This window comes from Juglans microcarpa x Juglans regia, chromosome 6S (assembly GCF_004785595.1).
Source record: "Juglans microcarpa x Juglans regia isolate MS1-56 chromosome 6S, Jm3101_v1.0, whole genome shotgun sequence".
NCBI classification, from domain to species: domain Eukaryota; kingdom Viridiplantae; phylum Streptophyta; class Magnoliopsida; order Fagales; family Juglandaceae; genus Juglans; species Juglans microcarpa x Juglans regia.
In genome coordinates, this window is record NC_054605.1 from 17,765,313 (window position 1) to 17,787,416 (window position 22,104).

General features: G+C 35.2%; 2 protein-coding genes across 2 annotated transcripts; one reads left to right on the top strand and one right to left on the bottom strand.

Annotated features, from left to right (window-relative positions):
* Positions 1-213: 213 nt before the first annotated feature.
* Positions 214-3,742, bottom strand: LOC121236371 (uncharacterized protein At5g41620-like). Its single transcript, XM_041132787.1, has 3 exons — positions 3,344-3,742; positions 2,326-2,451; positions 214-1,731 (listed from the first exon to the last, which is right to left on the bottom strand). The coding sequence occupies exons 1-3, from the start codon at positions 3,740-3,742 to the stop codon at positions 214-216; spliced, it is 2,043 nt and encodes a 680-aa protein (XP_040988721.1).
* A 7,629-nt stretch (positions 3,743-11,371) lies between these two features.
* Positions 11,372-16,457, top strand: LOC121236439 (cation/H(+) antiporter 18-like). The gene is made up of 4 exons (XM_041132868.1): positions 11,372-11,615; positions 12,796-13,041; positions 13,885-14,886; positions 15,084-16,457. The coding sequence occupies exons 2-4, from the start codon at positions 12,841-12,843 to the stop codon at positions 16,320-16,322; spliced, it is 2,442 nt and encodes an 813-aa protein (XP_040988802.1). The 5' UTR covers positions 11,372-11,615; positions 12,796-12,840; the 3' UTR covers positions 16,323-16,457.
* The last annotated feature ends 5,647 nt before the right edge of the window (positions 16,458-22,104 follow it).

Below are 22,104 nucleotides of genomic sequence, written 5' to 3' on the forward strand. Positions count from 1 at the left end.
CATATATATGCATATTGAATTACCAAATGACAAAAGATAAGATTGAACCATGATCATAAAACAAAGAGAGATTCAAAATCAGAAAAAGTACTGCAGCCTATTCACAAACTGCAAATTCCCGACCAGCAAGGCAGAACCATCCAATGCCATTGGCCTTGATAGGAAGCTTTTAGAGTCTCTAAAACTTTAAGCCACCAACTAAATTATGGAAACCTATGAGAAACGTTTGAAAGCTTTTAAACGAGAGCGTGGACCCTTTGACCTTGCTTCAAGAAGCTTTGCTTTCAATGTGTTCTCCTTCAAGCGTAGAGGCAATATTGAAGAAGATGCGGATGCATCATGATCTGGAGATGTGAGTTTTTCCATCCGTTGTCGTACTGGACTTGCCTGATTCCTCCATCCAGAGTTACTGCAGGAAGCCTCACCATAATTACTGTCAGGATTTAAGTTCCCACCATCTGACAATGTGAGTTGACTTCGTAAAAGGTTATCAACTGTGTAATTTGAATTCATCACATGGATTTCATCATGTTTATTCCTATTTTGGTAACAGCTGTCTTCGGTGGCTTCGTAACGTTCTGACTTTTGGGATATGCTTGTGTCAATTGGCTTCCCTTCTGTATTTTTACACTCTACTGTATCCCCTACCTGGGACTTCTTATTTCCAGTACATGGCATAGCCCGATCCATCTGTTCTTCAAACTTAACTTGCAAGCTGGGTGGAGTACGACTTTTTACTCGTTCATGAGAGAAGGTTTTTTTCTTCAATTCATGTAATTTCACTGCTTCATTAATATGACCATCTATAGCTTCGTCTTCATGTGACTTTAAGTCATTGTTTCTAGGTTTGTTCAGCTCAAAACAATGTGAATCACTGTCTAAAGAATCTCCTTCATCACCCATGTCCTGAGGTGCACTCAGAGCCTCATTCAAAGGGACAGACTCAAGTGACTTGCGGCGATCCCTTGGCAACGGATTTTCCATACTCTTATTATCCAGGCGTTTAGATTGAAGAACGGTTTCTATTTCGAAGTTCAACTTGTCAACTATTGAATTCTTTTCAGTAACACCATGCTGAACTTCTTGGTGCTGCATCTGCATACGTTCATCAAGCCATGATTCAGATAGATGGAGAATCAGACGATCTCGGTCAGCCCTTCCAGCCCAATCCTGGTCAGATTTCTGTTTTAAAGCATGCACCTCTTGTTCATAGTCTTTAATTTCCCCAGCAAATTCATCACAGAGGTGTTCCATCAACATCCTAAATTTTCTCTCTCTTTCTAGCTCTTTCAGAGCATTAGAAAAAGAAGATTTTACCTCAGATAGCTCCCAGGCTAACTTTCTATGTAAGCTCTCTGATCTTTTCCTTAACTTCCTCTCATCTTCTAGCTCATCTCTTACGGATTGAACCGAAACATGGATTCTATCCTGTTCCTTACTCTTCCTAACTACTTTATCTTCTGCAATTTGCCTCATCAAGTTATCCATCTCATATCTACCAGTTTGCCTATCTCGCATCAACTCTTTAATTTTGATACGGGATTGATCCAGCTCCATTTTCAATGCTTTTATGAATGACATATTGGACACATGCTGTTCTTCCAAACTCCAGATTCGATTTAATACTTTGAGCAGTTCTGTAGATGTTTTAAGATTGTAATGTGATTCACCAACTCTTCCCCTGAAATCCAAGGAACTGGTGGGAGTGACTGCAGGGTTGTAAAGTCCCACCTGCAAGAGAAAAGCATGTGAAGCTATGCAAAAAGTGCGGTGGAGAGAGAACTGATTGTGGGAGGTTAAGATACGATGTAATACTGAAGGACAAAAGGTGATGATACTAAGACTGAAGGTTGATGAGAGAACATATGTTGCACACATTGTAAATACTGTAAAAGTCTTTAGTGCTAACTTTATGTGGGCACAGCAAACTGAAATATACAATAATACAATTTAGAAACACCTACATACTTTTGGGTATTAGTACAAGTCTATTCGCTTTATCCACTGCCCAAGGGCTATAGGCAGGGTCAATTGCTTCCCTAGAATATATTTTCTGCTTCCAGTGATGCACAATAAGGGCGTTCATGTTCTTGATATTTCAAGGAAAATGCATGGTTCCATAGTTTTTCACATGGTATTCAAAGGTACAAATTTGTGAATCTAGGCCATGCCTTATCGGTCTGTTTTGGACACATTATAGTCACTCTGCCTTATTCAGCATGCTTAATAGTATTGTGCCCAACAAAACCAGCATTCAAACCTTAATGAAATAAAAGAACAAAGAGCATTACGTTGAAAATTGTCAAAACGATCGTGGTTATTTACCTCCATGGAACTACCATAACTTGCGGGAGATACAGGTTGCAAGGCATGATTATTCCTTTCAATGGCTCGATGATGTTGCATGAGTGATGCAGCAACATGCCTCCTCAAATTGCTTGCGCTGCCTGGCTGGCATGGGTAATCAGATGTCAATCAGTTACAAAAAGATAACTTGTGCTTTTGAGGTCCATCCTCTATAGGGATGCCTGAAACACGGAAGTATAGCAACTTCCATAATATGCAGAGTTGACTGGATATACTTGAGAATTGATAGTGGTACGGATGGATTCGATAAAAATAAACGCCACTTAACTGCTCAATTTTTAAAAAACCCAATCTAATGTATACTAAACAGCATGGATATGTTAATTAATCAAGCTGAGACAAGGTTGCACAATCAGGATTGAAGAACTATGTAGCACTTTTCCATTAAGTAGAAAATCAACAATAGAACAGAAGATGTAAAACGGTTATAGTTGACCAATACGAAGAACAAACATCAGACAACCTTTACCAGTGGCCTAACAGAAAAGGGATTACAATCACATAAATCCATAATTACAATTCTATCTAAACACAGAATAACCCAAAAAGGGTAGGGGAAAAAAACTTCCCTCAGCAAAATCGTAACATTTTCCTGCCAACCTGGATGAACAAACTAATCTATCAGAGAAAGAGCAGGGCCAAGCCTTGAACAACTTAATTGACTGGTTTAATAACACGAGACATTTTAAAAGTAATGCTGCGTAATACAACTCTAAGAGCCGTCAAAGAACCAAAAACATGCAGAAGAAAGGCCCCAAAAATTAAAACCACAAAGAGAAAGATAAACACACAATAAAAGGCTCATTCATTTACATATGACTTGCCCCGAGTATGAAAGTAGGTGTTAGGGAAAAAATAATTAAAGATTAATTCCAAGCAACCAGAATCATGGAACTTTGGACATATCCAGAAACTACATACATTCAATTAATCAGGACCGAAATCACAAACCTCAAATCTAGGAACAAACCAATACCTGGTCAGGAGAACTTGGAGAATTATCAGCCAAAAAGTGGGATAGGTCCAGACCCTTGTCCCTGCTGAGCTTATTATAGTGGTGGTGGTGGTGGTGGCGGCGCAATCTGGAGTCAGAACCAGCAGCACCGTTACTGACACTACGATGCATTTTAGATAGTGGAAAATAAAGGTGCTGGAACTCCCAGAAAGCCGCGGCGAGCTTTCTAGCAGAAGGAGAGTTAAGAGGGTACTCATTAATGATGGTGCCATGGGTAGGAGGAGCCCAATGTCTCCAAGAGAGCATTGGAGTACATGGGCCCCCTTTTTTCCCTAGCAATACTACCCCTCTCCTCAACTTTTCTCCCAAATTTTCCTCCTTTTCTGCTTCCCCTTCCCCACTTTTCTCTCCCTTTTCCATTCTTTTCTATTTTTTTCCTTTTTCTAAGCTTGAAATGGTTTCTTCTCTCTCATTCTTTTTTCCTCTTTTATGAAGGGCTTTGGGAAAGATTGCTGTGATTTTTTTCGCCTTCTTGTATTTTAGTTACAGCATGTCTTAACTTCGTCTCTTCTTCTTCCTCTTCTCCCGTCAGTCTTGATGTCCATGAACGAAAGTTACGAAATAGGATCATGAGCATTGATCTCCATGGCCAAAATATTTTTAGGTAATACCGGTTTACTCCTTTATTGCTTATGCTATATTTCAAATTTTTTATTTTTTTTATCATTTTTTTAAAATATTTTTTTAACATCTTTAATTATTAAAAAAATATTAAAAAATATATAATTTTACTAATAATTATTTCTTTAATTATTAAATAAAATTAAAAATTAAAAATAAATCAAATATAAAAAGAAAAAGTAATCTTATCATTTTCCTCGCCGTAATAGGGTCGCAGTCTGCCATAACTTTCCGTGCCGTGTTTCTGAAGTTAAGCTCAACAACATGATCTTTGTAGGCCGTTGGATCATACTCTTCCCTCGGGTTGCTGTCCTTTACAATAGACCGCATCCGTACAACTACCCCTCTGTCAATAGATCAACCACCACTTCTACCGACAAAGCTTAGGTGCGATACAGTGAAGTTAGATAAAAGTTGAATTTAGATAAAAGTTAGATTAAAATATTATTTTTTAATATTATTATTATTTTAAAATTAAAAAAATTTAATTATTTATTATATTTTTTATAAAAATTTTAAAAAATTGTAGTGATAAAATAAAATATTTTTAATATCTAAATGGTGCCTGAGTTGCTTTTCCAAAAAGCAAACAGTCCTCTTATTTACAATTTTTCATACAAAATTTATTTTATCATTTTTCTAAATCTAAATTTAAATTTTCATAATTTGTAACATATTAATAACTAACATATAAAATAAATAAATTTTATATCATTTTTTTAAATACAATTAATATTTTTTATGAAAAAATAACGACGATTATACTATGCATAAATTGAGCGACAAAAACACACTCAATGCATAAAGTCATGTGTTTAAAACGAAAGGCATTAATGGATGCACTAAAAAAAAAAAAAGTAATACTTTATTATATTGGTCGGTTTTATATAATTTTGATATAATGAATTTTCATATTTTTTTATTATTAAAAGACTTTATTAATTTTGTCTATTATTTTTTAATAGGATCCAATAAAATTTTAACATGTAAACCAAAATCTTATTAAATTAATTTGCGCAAACGATTCTCTTATTTATATATATATATATATATATGTCACGTATTTTTAAACTTTTGCCGATTTTATAATCAATAAAAAAATATTTATTGATAAAAAAAAGGTATAGATTCCAATAAAAAAAAACGTTATGGGTTCAAAAAAATTGAAGTTGCAGGATGACGGATGATGATTAATTTAAGAGCATTAGTAATGTCATGTATAGTCGTAAAGTATGCAAGCGTCATATAATCGTTTTATAAAAGAGTGAGATCTATTATTAAAATATTAATTTTTTTCTTATGAATCTTATATATATTTATTTTTTTTAAATAATTATATATCACTTATACATTCATAATTATAAATATTATTTGTCTTAATTTAATTTATGTCCGATCGTTGGGCAAGGACTAATGAGGTAGCTTCCGGTGGGATTCATAATATTCATTAGTCACCGGAAAAATTTAATTGCAAACGATTCTGCATACTAATACGTGCACTCATTCAATATGATTGGTCAAAAAGTAGATTTTATTAAAAACAGTGCTAATTTAAATTTAAAATATGAATACAACAATATTAGTACGCAGATTGGTACTTAAACTTGCTTGTATATAACAAAACTCTTAGTCACTAGACTCTATTTTTTGATTGTTTGATGCCGTATACGGGACAATTGCGTCCAGCTGAAAAATCTTTAAGTCGAGAAATGCTTTAGTTATAATTTTTTTTATAAAAATAAATTCATAAAATAGTTGTGATATATTAAATTATAAATATATTATTATTATAAAATAGATATAATATATGAGATTAAATGGTGTCAATTTATAAATTTATTTTTATAATATCTTTTTATGTTTATAGTACTCGATCAACCATCTATATGCCATAACACATCCTTCACGATTTTGTTGCTACAAAAAATCAAGATTATTTACATAATTACTACATGTCTATAAAGATAATCACATAAGTATAATTCTTTTATAATTATTTTACAGTTCATTTTATAATCAATTAATATTATTTTATTAAAAATAATTTTGATTTTATATAATACAAAACAGAAATAGCTATATATATAAATATATAAGGATTATAAATTTTATAAGAATTATACTGAAACTATAAATAATATTTACAATCGTGAGTGTGCAAGCACTGCATAATCTTTTTGAAAAAATCAATAAATATGAGATTCACATAAAAAAAATTGAACTTTTTAATAACAAAATTTACTCTTTTATAAAATAATTATACAACATTTACATACTCTATAATTATATTAGCATTACTCCTCATCAAAACCAGAGCGTAGAATGACATTGCTAAAAGAATAAGTGGGCCGGGAAAAGTGGGCCTAACACGTGAGTGCATGAGATATCCACTGGACCGAGTTGTTATGTGTTTTCTTTGCTGCCAATTAATATGGACCCTTTACGCCATTGATGTACTTCACGTGGATCTGCACAAAATTTTTTTTTCCCGTTGAGCATGACATATCTTCTATTAAAAAATTAATTTTTTTATTTACATTTCGTATTTATTTATTTTTTTAAAAGAGATTACGTGATATTTATATACTTTAAAAATAATTTCTCATAATGTGAAGTTAATCACCACCAAATGCGCTGCAGTGCCGATCGAAAATGGGATGAAAAAAAGGTGAATACGATTTGTAGAAGGGCGGTCGGAGCAAGCAACGTGTGGAGTTCATCTTATGATCATTCAAGAAGACACTTTTCTTAAACGCATTAATAAAGTCAAGTACTCGTCAATGAATTGATCTGAGGGCGGGAAAATTAAGCCGTGCATGCATGTGTAATGATTCAGCACGTACCGCATAAAACATTATACAACACCAGCTTTTTCATGAGACCGAGTTCAGTAAGTCCACATGATGCATCCGCTTCGATCGGTTTCATATGGAAAAGCTTTTCCAATCTGGAAAGATCCTTTCCTCGAGAAAGAAAACAAAAAACATGGGAAATAGAATGGTTTTAGTACTGTTATAAACGTGTAAAAAAAACTCTTCATCTTTTGTTCGAGTTTGATGTCTTGAAATAGAGATCATATACATATAGAATTGTTACAATATTTATTGGTATAGTTGTTATTTTTTTTTTATGCAACATTCTTAGTAATTAATTACGTTGTTAAATTCGGATAAAACTAGAAAGAAATCTTAGAACGTCATGTGTCGCATTAATTAAGTTATGATGATCTCTTGTACGTGATTATTATCAAGAGCCACTTGATCAGATGTGGTGGGCTGTGGCTCTTCGTATGAAATTGCGCGAAGGATCGACCCTAGAATTCTATATATATTAGAGAACATTAGGCACGTTTCCTTACATTTAGGTGAAAATAATCTTCAAAACTAGCTAGCTTGATGATATATATATATATTTATAACTTGATGATATATATATATATATATAGATTCTATATATCGTATTATATATATATATATATATATATATATATATATATATACTGTCTTTTCTGAGAATTTTATACATGCATGCACTTGCCATCCGACAGTTACAGCCAATTTTATATATACAGCCCATTTTGTGGCCGGCATGTGAATAAAGAAAAATAAACGAAATTAATTAAGAGGTAGCTTAATTAGGACCTGTTCCTTGATAATGTACGTTGCCTAATTATAAGGCTGCATACAGTTTTGTTCATGACCTCAAATCTCTTGCTCAGGACATCTAATCTAGGAGCGCCTAGCTGGAAAATACTCCACATCATGTGTCTCACAAACGATAAATTAATTAATTAAAGTCAAAAGTGATTTAAAAAAAAAAAATCGTATGCAAGTAGGAAAAGTTATTGGGTGGTAGATTCGGTACGCATATGCATGTTTTGAAACCTAATAAAAAACAATTAATTGAAAAAGGTGATCCATCGGTACATATTATATATATATATATGGTACTAATTGTGATAATATATATATATATATATATATATATATTAAATCTTCATCTTAATTATATTTTATTTTATTACATGTGATAGCTAGCTAGCTAGCGCTTCCGCCAAATAGCTAGACAGAATGAAGCAATATTTCATTATCATTGAACAAATTCCATAGACTCCACCCCTATTAATTAATGCGGACAATTATTGTCATCTTGTCTGTATACATCGCAGTTGATCAATTGAACAAGGAGGTCTAGCTAGCATCTAGCATATCAACCAAGTTTGTTCAGCGATCGTAACGTCATTGATTACGGATCAGAATTCAAAATAATTAGGCAAAGTGTTTGTTAATCCTGAACACTTCCTGCATGATCAGCTAGTTCATGCTGCTAAGGTTATCTAAGCCATGCATGATCAGCTAGTTACTGAAACTATATATCTCCCTCATAATCTTCTCTATCCTTCAATCAAACTCGTCATACGATATATAGACTAATTAGTTGCCTTATATATATAACGAATCAAGATTCAGACAAGTTAATGCATGCATGCTAGATTAGATTACAGAAGTGAATTAACCTTCAATTAAATAAATAAAGGAGCCTATCCTAATCCAATCAGGTTCTAAAATACTGATGAAGAGAGATTACGTTGTTTAATTAATTATCGGTGAATCGAGCTGAGCTGTTCAATCCTTCTTGTTAATTTGTTGTTTAAGACGTTCAATTTCCCACAAGCAAAGTCAGCATTATCCCCTTTTTTCTGCCTATCCGATCACCATCTAAGGTCTCGCTTATTTTTTATGAGATCAGTTAAGATAAAAGTTGAAAATTGAATAAATATTATTAGTTTTTTAATATTATTTTAGTTTTGAGATTTGAAAAAATTGAATTGTTTATTATATTTTATGTGAGAATTTGAAAAAATTATAATGATTAATTAAATGAGATGAGTTAAGAGAAGTTGTAAAAACAAACGAGACTGACGGTAGTACTCATCATGCATGTGCCATTAATTAGGTTGTATTTGAATGTAGTTGAATTAAGTTTTAAATAATAGTATTTTGTGAGTTTTATTGAGATAAGTTTAACTTTTTTATGAAAATTTGAAAATATATTGGATTCTATCAATAATTGATTTGAAATGAATTGGAATGAGTTAAGTTTGATTTAAACTTCAACATGAACCAAACATAACTTAATAAACACTATATTAAGTTTTATATCTTTAACTTTACTTCACTGCGAAACTCATTCAATCTTTAATTACGCGGTTAATACTAATAATTTAAGTCATGAGATGAATTCATATTCAAATTTTAACTCGAGACCTAGAAGGTACCATATTATTTGGAAGTAACTCAAGAATTATGCATGCATGCATTTATAAGCCCCCATTGTTAATAATAAATTTTTCATTCAAGTGGTAAATATTATATCCTGTATTTAGGACTGTTCATCCGGGTTGGATAAAACCCGGTCCAGTCCGGAACTCGAGTTTAAAACCCAGTATCCGATTTTTTTTTTTTTTTTTGTATAATAGAAGATTTGGAAAAATTGTATTCTGAAATTCATCTACTGAACTTTTTGAAACATGATAATATCATCAAGTTTTATAATTCTTCGGTGGATGATAAAAAGAAAATTGTGAATATGAAATTCGGGTTCTGATCCTGATATACCCAGATTTCTAAGCTGGAATCCGGATGAACAGTCCTACATGTATTTGCTCAAAATTTAAGAATGATAAATTAAAGAGAAATAGTAATACCACTAAATTAAAGATGGTGATCGGCATTTTAATTTGCAACCCGGATTTGTACGAAAGTAGATCTCTTAATTACGAGAACTAGTTCTAGACAAATATTGTTTATCATCCATGCATGAGCAGGTTGACTTTTGCATGCATGACGACGACTGTGACAGGCGGACACGTGTATGCGTGGTGGATGGGTCGGTCATATATACGACTATTTGAATGCCAACCTCGATCAATTTGCTGATGAAAACGACAGACCGATTGATCATGATAACGTTAACAATTAGGAGTTTATTTGGAGCTCATAAATTCGATCGGTTGCTTTTGGTGAACATCTAAACGAAACGAGAAATTAAGAATATTCTTCAACTGATACTCTCCGTTCAAGTGCTGAAATATCTTCGTGTCTAATTAAGCATTAATTCTGTCATATTCCATAGATGGATAAGGAATTAAAAAAATAATACGGATAAGGTTTGTTTTTTAAATGGTAAGAGTTTGAAGAATCTGTTCATCTATATCCTATATATATTACAGATGATTCTTTTTCTTTATTTCCCTGAAAGATATATATGGAAAGTTTCCTTTAATTCTGTTTTTTATCACAACATTTATTTATAGTACTGGGTCATTAAACAAATTTGAAAATGTAAAATTACTATTATTTATTGTATAAATAGATATCATTTATGTTGAGATATATCATTTAATGGTGCGTGGTAGGGATGCAAAAAAATTCTAAAATAGAATGGGACGGGATGATGTTGTGATGGATTCCAAAGAGAGAGTCGCATGTGAACATGAAGTGATCATGATTATAACACAATGTGGACGATAAGTTTTCACATTGTCTATGAGGTTTATGTGTTTCTTTTAGAAGGAAAGTATATTCCTTAGGCAAGAAATAAATCGCAAATCATTAACTTCCATATCATTCTAGATTTGGTATAACCTATCTCAAAATTAAATCACGTGCTGTCAATGTCATTATGTTACAACCCTAATCCAGTGATCGATCCAACTAATTTACCGTTGCATTATAATGGGAGTTATTGGTTGTTTAATATGAAATTTATAATTGATTAGTAAATCCCTCTTAAGATTTGTCCAGTTTAGATAGTGAGATGAGATGAAATGATTCTAGATGAAAGTTGAAAATTGAATAAAATATTATTAGAATATTATTTTTTTATATTATTATTGTTTTGAGATTTTAAAAAGTTGAATTATTTATTATATTTTGTGTGAAAATTTAAAAAAATTATAATGATAAGATGAAACCGTTTCTATATCCAAACGGGCCTTAGAGATTCAACTACATTTTTGGGTAAATTGGAAAAGTTAGCAAAGACACCTTAATAAAAATAATTTAAGGATATTTTTCATGATGACTTTATAAGTTTATCTCTCATGCATCAACCTTTGATACCGTTTTAGTGTTTATTATTATATTTTTTGGGGTTATCTTAAAAAGTCAATGGGGGCCGATATAACAAAAGCATGGAAATTGCTGAAGGAGAAGGAGAGCTCTGAATACAATAATGATGAAGATTAATATTTGTTTTTATCGATTTACCAAAATATCCGCAAACGAAACAGAGTTTCAATGGATAACTTAGTAATTTCGTCGATTGCGCAGTGTTATATAAATGGATTATGGAGCTGACCGTGCCACCATTTGCGAGCAATTGTAGCATCAACTCTCTCGCCTACTCTCTTCTTCAAACTCTTTGGGAAATTCTCTCTCAGCACAGAAACACATTCTTTTGATTTCCTCATCCGTCCCCGAGTCTTTGAAGAAATTACGCTCGAGAGTCCCACAAGATATTCTCGGTGGAAGTGCCAGAGAAAATTAACGCGTTAGGCTCGCCACGGACAGTGTCATCGATTGGTGTATTCTCTCTGAGGAAGATCCAGGTGACTCGTCTCTCTCTTTTCTTTTTCATGTGTTTGGATGCAGGAAAATCTCCGGGGAAAATGAAAAATGAAAGTGCAATATGTAAAGGATACATCAATTAATCCGTACGCCCAGGTCTTTGGTAATTTTCCCGCTATTTCTCGGCAACCAAACGGGTCGTAGTTTTTTTTCCTAATAATTAAATAATGTCTTAAAAGGGTTTTTTAATTTTTATATATTAATTAAGATGCACTAACCCATGCGGTAATTGAGCCCATGGATAGTGACATTATTGTCTTTTCTTTTGAGACGGAAGCGAAAAATGATCTTAAAAAAATTCAAGTACTTGATGAGGCGTAAATGACTTTGGACTTGCACGAACGTAACCCGCGCAACATTCGCAGAAATTGCATATTTTATTCTAAATATTGTTATGAATGTCTTAACGAGTTAATTTATCGCAATTAAGAGGTCTGCATTTCGTTTGATCATTCTTTTGGCATTTTTTACGCATGAGATTATGGTTATGCGAGTTTCCTGCACTTCTAAATATCATTTATATGGTTTTAGGAGAGGCAGCCACGCACGTCTGGAGAGTCGCTTTCCTCGGCTTTACCTGGAAAATAAAAATTCACCTTGTTTTAGTTCCTCATAGCTTCAAATATATATGAGACAACTGGACTAAGTCAGATCCCTCTTTTTAATATATTTATATATATATATATATATATATATATATAAATAAAGAGTAATGCTATTCAATCTCCTTTTCAAAAGAATATGATTTATTATTAAAAAATTAATTTTTTTTAAAAATGAACACTATATTTATTTACTTTTATCATAAGATCAGTGCGCTATATTTCTCCTTTCAGCATAAATTGACGTGGCAAGAAATCACCCATGCCATGTGAATCGCCAACCACGTGTCATTCAAATACATGCCACATAATGCTAGTAGAACTGTAGTAAATGACTAATCTTTTAAAGTCGTCATCCTACCCGTGTAGGAATTCTATTTGGCCTAGAATTTTTTGGAAGTTCAAAAAGAAAAACCACTTGTTGGGTATTAATGATGATCATACTGTTTGCATGGAGGTTTAGGAATCTTCTATTACAAGTTTGTGGGCGTGAGGATTGATCTTTGATCTCTCCTTGTATAAAGAGAAAACTGATATATGCAATTCTCACATCACGCAGGAACTAATCTGAGAATTTGGGTTTCATTTGCTGCAAAATAATAAGATGGCAAGCAATGCTACAGTAGCAAGCTCATGTCCAGCACCCATGAAAGCAACTTCTAATGGAGTGTTCCAGGGGGATAATCCTCTTCATTATGCACTCCCTCTTGCCATCGTGCAGATATGTCTTGTGGTTGCACTCACTCGTATTCTCGCTGTTCTTTTAAGGCCACTAAGACAGCCTCGAGTGATTGCAGAGATCGTTGTAAGTTGCTTTTCTATATTCTAAGTTGTAGTTTTTATTTTTATTTCTTGGGGTGGGTTTTACTTGTTTTGCAAGATATCGTGTGTTTACAGCTGCTGCCCCTTCTATTTAATTGTAAGGATTCAGAAATGTATTTTAACCAAGCACTTGTTGCAACTTTTCTTTTTATATCTATGTTATTTGGACTTCAACCTTTGCAGCTAGAACTCTCAGGTCACTGACACCATAATTGAATTTTTTAAACTCTACTCCCTTTCATTGTCGTTTCTTTAGTCGAATACTAGTTACGAAAGCTTTTAAAACACCCATCTTATGGTCACGGGGGACTGCGAGCATGTACAAAATTATACGCTGTAATATTGCAGACTGGTCAACCTAAAAGACTGGATGCCTAGTTGAGAATATTATGTGGTCGTATTTATTCTGCCTGGTTGTCATGGTAGATAAGGGCACAGTGATCTTAATTTTCTGAACTTAATAGTGCTTTTCTATCTCCAACAACTTCCATATCGTCCTCTGGTATTTGCGAAAAACTGAGAAAAGAAATGGGTCCAGGAAATTCACGCCACTATAGTGCTTGCAACAGAATCCATTGGTAACAGTTTCTATTGCGTTCCATGATGAGAAAGTTTCTCGTTGACATTTGATTATGACCACAGGCATCTCATCAATCTATGGCTATTATAGAATCTATGCTCCAATGAATTTAATAGGCCTGCTCCAAGGCTTAAGAGTCATAAATAAGCTTTCTATGAACGTGATTCTATTTTGATTTCCTATAATTTTCTTACATGCTGCATCTTCTTACGATGGAGAGTTTGAATGTTGTCGCTCTCTTGGCAGGGTGGAATATTACTTGGCCCCTCAGCTCTAGGTCGCAACAAGGACTATCTAAATGCAATTTTTCCATCTAGAAGCCTCACTGTGCTGGATACTTTGGCTAATCTGGGTCTCCTCTTCTTTTTATTCCTCGTTGGCCTAGAGTTAGACCCACGGTCACTCCGCCGAACTGGAAAGAAAGCTTTAAGCATTGCCGTTGCAGGAATTAGTCTTCCCTTTGTATTAGGAATTGGAACATCATTTGTCCTCCGCGGAACTATTTCCAAAGGTGTAGATGGACCCCCCTTTCTTGTATTCATGGGGGTTGCCCTTTCTATTACTGCCTTTCCTGTCTTGGCCCGTATTTTGGCCGAACTCAAGCTACTGACCACTGATGTTGGCCGAATGGCCATGTCTGCGGCAGCAGTCAATGATGTGGCTGCATGGATTCTACTTGCTCTCGCCATTGCCCTCTCTGGCAATGACCACTCCCCCTTGGTTTCATTATGGGTTTTCTTGTGTGGGTCTGGTTTTGTTCTCTGTTGTGTCTTCATTGTGCCACCTATCTTTAAATGGATGGTGCAGCATTGCCCTGAGGGTGAGCCTGTGGAAGAGTTGTATATATGTGCTACTCTAGCTGCAGTTTTGGCAGCCGGGTTTGCCACTGATGCCATTGGAATTCATGCTCTCTTTGGTGCATTTGTGCTTGGAGTTCTTGTCCCAAAGGAAGGATCATTTGCCGGAGCTCTTGTGGAAAAAGTCGAGGATCTTGTAACTGGTCTTTTGCTTCCATTGTACTTCGTCTCAAGCGGATTGAAAACCAATATAGCCACAATTCAAGGGCCCCAGTCATGGGGTCTCCTTGTTTTAGTCATTTGTACAGCCTGTTTTGGGAAGATTGTTGGTACAGTGGTAGTCTCCCTCCTTTGCAGAATGCCTATCCAGGAGGCTTTGGCGATGGGGTTCCTAATGAATACTAAAGGTCTGGTGGAGCTCATCGTCCTCAACATTGGGAAAGACAAAAAGGTAACTCGTAAACTCCATTTTTTGGCTTCTAACTTTAGAAAAAAAAAAAAAATCACTACTTTTTTTGCCTCCGGAAAAAAAAAAAAAATCGGTACCTTACCTTCCATGATAAAGACAGCAAAGCCTTATCTATCATTGTTTAATTGAATATGATGTACTCCATTATCCTAATACCTTTAGCTCGTTATTTTTTATAGGTATTGAATGATCAAACATTTGCCATCATGGTTCTGATGGCTATCTTCACAACCTTTATTACAACACCTTTAGTTATGTCAGTATACAAACCAGCTAAAAGATTGAGTAAAGCTAAGTACAAGTACAGAACAATTGAGAGGAAGGACCCCAATACTCAACTTCGAGTTTTGGCCTGTTTCCACACTACAAGAAACATCCCCACAATGATTAATCTCATTGAGGCTACACGTGGGACTGAGAAGAAGGAGGGACTTTGCATCTATGCGTTGCACCTCATGGAGCTAACCGAAAGGCCATCTGCAATTTTGATGGTCCACAAGGCAAGAAAGAATGGGTTACCGTTTTGGAATAAGGGGCGTGGATCAGAAAGTGATCAAGTTGTTGTTGCTTTTGAGGCCTTCCGACAGCTAAGCCATGTTTCCATTCGCCCAATGACAGCAATTTCACCTATGGCTAACATGCACGAGGACATATGCACAAGTGCAGAGAGGAAAAGGGCAGCAATGATAATTCTCCCCTTTCACAAGAGCCAGAGTTTTAATGGAGCACTAGAGAACACTCGAACTGAATTCCGTTCTGTAAACAGAAGGGTTCTTGAGCATGCACCATGCTCTGTGGGGATCTTGGTGGACCGTGGGCTGGGTGGAAGCATTCATATTTCTGCAAGTAACGTTTCTTCAGCCTTAACTGTCTTATTCTTTGGGGGCATTGACGATCGTGAAGCACTTGCTTATGGTGCTCGAATGGCAGAGCATCCTGGTAATGCTCTGACAGTCGTTCACTTCAGACCAAGCCCTGAGCTTGCAGGGGAGGTTACTACAGTTAATATCAGTGACGACTCCAACAGTTTATTAGGATCAGGTGATGAAAAGCTTATTTCTGAATTCAAGCAGAAGATTTTGAGTGACACCTCAATCAAATTTGAAGAGAGGATCATTAGAAATGCTGCAGAAACAATTGATGCTATTCAAGAATTTAGTCGATGCAATCTGTTTTTGGTTGGTCGAATGCCTGAGGGTGAAGTAGTAGCAAGTTTGAATGTGAAGTGTGACTGCGCAGAACTGGGGCCGGCAGGCAGCTTGTTGACTTCTCCGGATTTCTCAACATCGGCATCAGTCTTGGTGGTGCAACAGTATCAAAGCCTGAGAGTTCCAAATTCAGTTTCTTCAAGAAGGGTAGTAGTGTTGCCTGAGGAAGTTTCCTCTGTGTTGCCCGAGGAAGATTTAGAATCCAAGTGATTGGTTTTCTTGTGAATTTCATGTGTACAGAAAACAAATAATGATGAGAAATTCACCAGAATTTTTCAATCCCGTTAAGTTTTGTGTTTCTTTCTTTTTTCTCCAAAATGTTAAATAGTAATCAAATTGTCACAATACCCCAAAGATGCTTCTCTTTGCTTGCTTATTCAATATATACGAAGAATAAAATTAATAAATATTCATATATATATATATATATATATATATGATAACAAGAAACGGCAACTGACGTATGGTTTGATATATATAATCCATCAAAAAGATCCAAAAGTTAGCTCGCTCTTCTCCAACCTACTTCAGAACTAAATATCTTTCTACCTTAAAATAAACAATCTATGGTCGAGAAATACGTTTTTTTTAAAACGACTAAGATATATTCTGCATTCCAGACAGAAGAATTTTATGTGTGTGTATATATATATATATATATTTATTTCCTCATATTAATTTGTAATGAAGGCCAACGATGTATTAATTTCGGATCTAAAAGGGCCCTTTTAGAGAGAGAAGTTGGAAGCCACCCAAGCAGAGTTAGAGGGAGGTGGGACCCCCTTCCAGTCTAGTTTTCCAGTACATCCCTCCCTTTTGTGCGTTTTTGTTTTGTTTTTGTTTGTTTTTCAAGCTAAAGGAGATACGCCAATATGAGGTTTTTCGGTAGCCAAACTCATACAGGCGCCCCACCAGAGGATTCCTGACCCGCCGATTTTGCAGACGACTGAATTGGGTGCCAAAAGGAGCGGTGCGTTGCACCCACGTGCGGGTCATTCATATAAACAATCAAAATGAGTCTATTTATTTTATAAATAATAATTTTTATTACAAATAATTTGTTATAAATACTTATTTTTCTTGTAGTTATCTAACCATGCCTATTGAAGTGGTGTATTAATTAAAGGGCATTCATATATATATATACATATTTCAGAGAAATATTTTGATTATATATATTTCTCAATAATTAAGAAGATCACTTCAGTACGTTATATATGTACGTGATGATTAATACAAACTGCAACACATGATCATCGTGTTATTACAATAAATAATTAGGAAGATATTTCTAATTATATTAATATCATATGCTCTCTTATCAATTTAGATCCTCATCACGTATACATGATAATATATATATATATATATATATATATATATATATACATGCATGCATCAGCTAATTCTTTCTCAATATGCTCCAAGCTAGTACTCTTGACTTAGCACGGCTATAAATATATATATATATATATATATATGACATTAATTATATAACATATACATATATATATACATATACATATACATATATATTTCAAGAAAATAATATATAAATCAGTTAACAACATAAGAAATGACAAAATGCATGGACATGATTGAATATAGCGGGGTATATATATGGAAGCTGGCCGGTGATGCCCTGACCCTTCAACTTCGCAAAAGGTTGTTGCCGATCGACGAGTTATCCTTTGTCTTGGTGCATCCAGATAGTAGTACTACTCATGCATGCTAGATTAAGTGCATTGATCAGAGGGAGCTGGCTAATTAGTAACTAATTAAAATGCTTTAATTAATTGGAACTTATGATGGATATTATATATTTAGTTGTTGCCCTGGCATTGAGAGAGAGAGAGAGAGAGAGAGAGAACGCGGGTTGTAATTAATTTCACAAGCCTAATTAATTCAAGCTGCTTAAGCAATAATTAGGCAAAATTTTCGGCCTCATCTCCAACTCAAATTTTTTTGCTCAAAACATGAAAGAAGACAAAAGAAAGGTGAAGAAGCAGAGAGCAAGTTGATGGAGAATGAGAATTGCAATCTTCTTTTATGAAAATATTCTTCTATTTTACAAGTGCTAGAAATGGCTGCTTTATATCCAACAAATGGAAAAGAATCAGTAACTAACTATACACCACGATTTGTCCTATTGCTAGCTAGAGAATATTTACAGAGAAATATACTAGGTGAGTGTTGGAGGCAATTATGAGTGGAGGCAGTTATGAGCAACGACTTGTAGTCATTCTGATGAAGTTTGTGCAATACGACCTGTAGCTTCTGTAGCTTGACCAGCTAACACCCCCCCCCTCCCCCGCGAAAGATGGAGTGTAGAGATTAACTATACCCATCTTGAGTAAATGTCAGCTAGCTGAGTTTGGGAAGAAACATGAGCTGTAGTGATGGATCCTTCTTGGATTTGATCTCGAATTAAGTGACAATCAAGTTCTATGTGCTTTGTTCTCTCATGGAACACTGGGTTTGCAGTAATGTGGAGTTCGGCTTGATTGTCACAATAGAGTAATGCAGCTTGGGATGATGAATACCAAGATCGGTCAGCAAGTAACGAAGCCAAGTTAATTCACAACATGTGGCTGCCATGGACCTATATTCAGCTTCAGCTGATGAACGGGATACAACTTGTTGTTTCTTGGATTTCCAAGAAACTGAAGAGTTGCCTAAGAAGACACAATACCTTGTAGTTGAGCGACGAGAGTTTGGGCAAGATGCCCAATCGGAATCACAATATGCCTTAAGTTGTAATTGAGATGAAGATGAGAGAAGTATGCCTTGACCAGGGACTGATTTAATGTACCTCAAGGTTTTGTAAACTACTGCCAAATGAGAGGAAGTGGGCTTGTCCATGAATTGACTGAGAAGTTGGACAGCAAAACAGAGATCTGGTCTAGTCACAGTCAAGTAAAGGAGTCTGCCAATGAGCCTTCAATATACACTTGGATCAGAGAGTAAAGTGCCTTCATCTTTGCTAAGTTTGAAGTTTTGGTCCATTGGAAGTTTGAGTGGCTTGCAACCAAGCATTCCAGAGTCGGCTAGTACATCCAAAACATATTTTCTTTGACAAATGTGGATTCCCTTAGTAGATGTAGCAATTTCTAAGCCCAAAAAATATCTTAAACAACCAAGGTCTTTAATTTTGAATTGGTTGTTCAAGAAAACCCGAAGGGAAGCAATGCATGTTTGGGAGTCACTAGCAACAATTATATCATCCACGTATACCAATAAGGCAGTTAAGGAATTCCCATCTTGTTTAGTAAACAAACTATAGTAGGAAGCCAAAGGAAATGAGGGATGAGGAAAATTTAGAGTACCATTGCCTAGAGACCTGTTTAAGCCCATATAGGCTTTTGAGTAATTTACACACTTGATGGGGTTTCCCTTTGTCATACCCAGGAGGCTTTCTCATGTAAATTTCCTCTTTTAAATCTCCATTGAGAAATGCATTGTTTACATCGAATTGATGTAAATGTCATCCTTTAACTGCTGCCACACTGAGTAAACATCGCACAGTTACAATTTTTGCAACTAGTGAGAATGTCTCAGTATAATCAATACCTTCTAATTGTGTGTAGCCTTTAGCTACTAGTCTAGCCTTTAACCTCTCCACGGTACCATCAGATTTAAACTTAACTTTATACACAAATTTACAATCAATTGCATCTTTACCTGCAGGAAGGTCAGTGATTGTCCAGGTGTTGTTTTGTTCTAATGCAACAATCTCAGCTTCCATAGCTTTGCACCAACCAGGATGTTTTAGTGCTTGCTTATAAGAAGTAGGCTCAGAATGTATGAAAAGTGAAGAAGAGAATGCTTGATAAAGTGGAGTAAATTTATGATAAGAACGGTAATTAGTCAAGGGAAAAACCTTACCATTTGGAGCTGTTAAAGCCTTGGACATCGATTGGTCATTGCTTGTAAGTATGGCCTGCTGACAATGGAAATCTTTTAAATATTGTGGGGCTATCCTAACTCTAGTGGACTTTCGAAGAGGGGCAGGTGAGGGCTGGTTGGGAGTAGTGGCATGTGAAGTTTCAGAGGAAATGGAAGAAGGTGGTGGGGGGAGGCTGGCAGGCTGAAGTTCAGGGGTGAAAAGTGGAGAAAAAAAATGGAGTGAGTGGGGAATCAAACTGGACAAGTGAAGGAGGGTGGGAGTCAAATGCTGATGGATTTAATGAAGTGGGGAAATGATTTTGTGCATGAGTTTGAAAGGGAAAAATGTTCTCAAGAAATACTACATCTCTTGAAATAAAAATTGTGTTTCTTTGAAAATCTAAGAGTTTGTAGCCCTTGATTCCAAAAGGATAACCAAGGAAGACACACTTTCGACCTCTAGGGTCGAATTTCTGTCTACCATTTGAAAGTGTGGCAGCAAAGCATAATGAACTAAAAACTCTCATATGAGCATAGTTTGGTTTTTTGTTAAAAAGAAGCTCATATGGGGTTTTGTTGTCTAGAATGGGTGTGGGAAGTCTGTTAATGATATATGTTGCTGTCAAAACACACTCATTCTAGTATTGTAAAGGTAGACCAGCTTGAACCTAAGTGCACGAGCTACATTAAGTAAATGTTGATGTTTTCTCTCAACAATACCATTTTGTTGAAGGGTTTCAACACAACTTTTGTGATGAATTATGCCCTTTTGATTAAAGAAATCTCTCATTTGAAATTCAGTTCCATTATCACTTCTCAAAATTTGAATTTTGACTCCAAATTGTGTATCTACTAAATTGTAAAAAGATTCAATATATTTTCTGGTTTCAGTTTTGTTGGCAAGTAAATATAGCCAAGTAGTTTTGGAAAAATCATCAACTATGGTTAGAAAATATTTAGAACCATCATGGGCAACTGTGGGACAAGGTCCCCAAAGATCACAATGTATAATTTTAAAGATTCTAGTAGATACATGAGAACTTTCAGGAAAATGGAGGCGATGAAATTTTGCCAAAGGACAAATGTTGCAAGGCTTATCATTAATGTTTGAGATATGTTTGCTTACAACAGGATCATGAATGAGTTTCAGTCGAGGAAAAGATAAATGACCAAGGCGATAATGTCATAGGTCAGAGCTGGTTACATCACTAGTGGTAGTGTGAAAAGCTGAAATGACTTTGTGTGAGTACTGAGAGAGAGAATTGGTCAAAGCTGAAGGAGAGATATCTGTGCAGAGCATATGGTAGAGGCCATTTCTTAGTTCACCATTCTCAATCGTTGTCCAAGAAGCTAGGTCCTGAATAAAACAACAAGTGGAGAAGAAAAGCAAGCAACAAGTGAGAGACGTGGGCCAGCTTAGTGCCAGAAATTAAATTGAAAGAAAATGAGGGTACACAAAGAACATCTTTCAAAATAATTGTACTGGTTAGATGAATGGTACCAATATGAGTGACAGCAGCTGAACTCCCATTTAGAAGTGTGACTGAATATGAAACATGTGAGGTGATGGTGGTAAAAAAAGAAGTGCTACAGACCATATGGTCTGTGGCACCTGTGTCAAGAATCCAAGGTGAACTAAGTGTGTGTGTGTGTTGAGACAAATGGATGTACCAGACATCTTAGAAGATGGAGCTGAATGCTGCATGCTTGAGTGGGAAGCAGAAGCTGCAATGGAGAGGTCCTTCGGTTGGAGCAAAGCTAGAAGTTGCTGGTATTGCAGCTTAGTTAAACACACATTTTCGTCACCAGCATTGTCTGAGGCAGAATCAAAAGAGAGTGCAGCCTGATTTGCAAGAGCATTGGAGTGCTGAGGTTTTGAATGGAATTTATGGCCTGGGGGGTAACCGTGCAACTTATAGCACTTTTCAGCAGTATGACCAGATAAGTGGCAGTGGGTGCAGACAGGGATTTCTGCATTACCAATTTTGAAACATTTTTCGAAGGTATGGCCAGTGATCTTGCAAAATTTTTGGCCTCATCTCCAACTCAAATTTTTTTGCTCAAAACATGAAAGAAGACAAAAAAAAAAAGGTGAAGAAGCAGAGAG

Bases quoted from the DNA above. Each gene is read 5' to 3' on its own strand.
- LOC121236371 (XM_041132787.1), bottom strand. From the start codon at position 3,742: ATGGAAAAGGGAGAGAAAAGTGGGGAAGGGGAAGCAGAAAAGGAGGAA. The intron at 2,452-3,343 runs GTATTGGTTTGT...TACCCATGCCAG, and splicing joins CTCCAAGTTCTCCTGACCAG to CCAGGCAGCGCAAGCAATTT. The intron at 1,732-2,325 runs GTAAATAACCAC...TTTCTCTTGCAG, and splicing joins GTTATGGTAGTTCCATGGAG to GTGGGACTTTACAACCCTGC.
- LOC121236439 (XM_041132868.1), top strand. From the start codon at position 12,841: ATGGCAAGCAATGCTACAGTAGCAAGCTCATGTCCAGCACCCATGAAA. The intron at 13,042-13,884 runs GTAAGTTGCTTT...CTCTCTTGGCAG, and splicing joins GAGTGATTGCAGAGATCGTT to GGTGGAATATTACTTGGCCC. The intron at 14,887-15,083 runs GTAACTCGTAAA...TATTTTTTATAG, and splicing joins ACATTGGGAAAGACAAAAAG to GTATTGAATGATCAAACATT.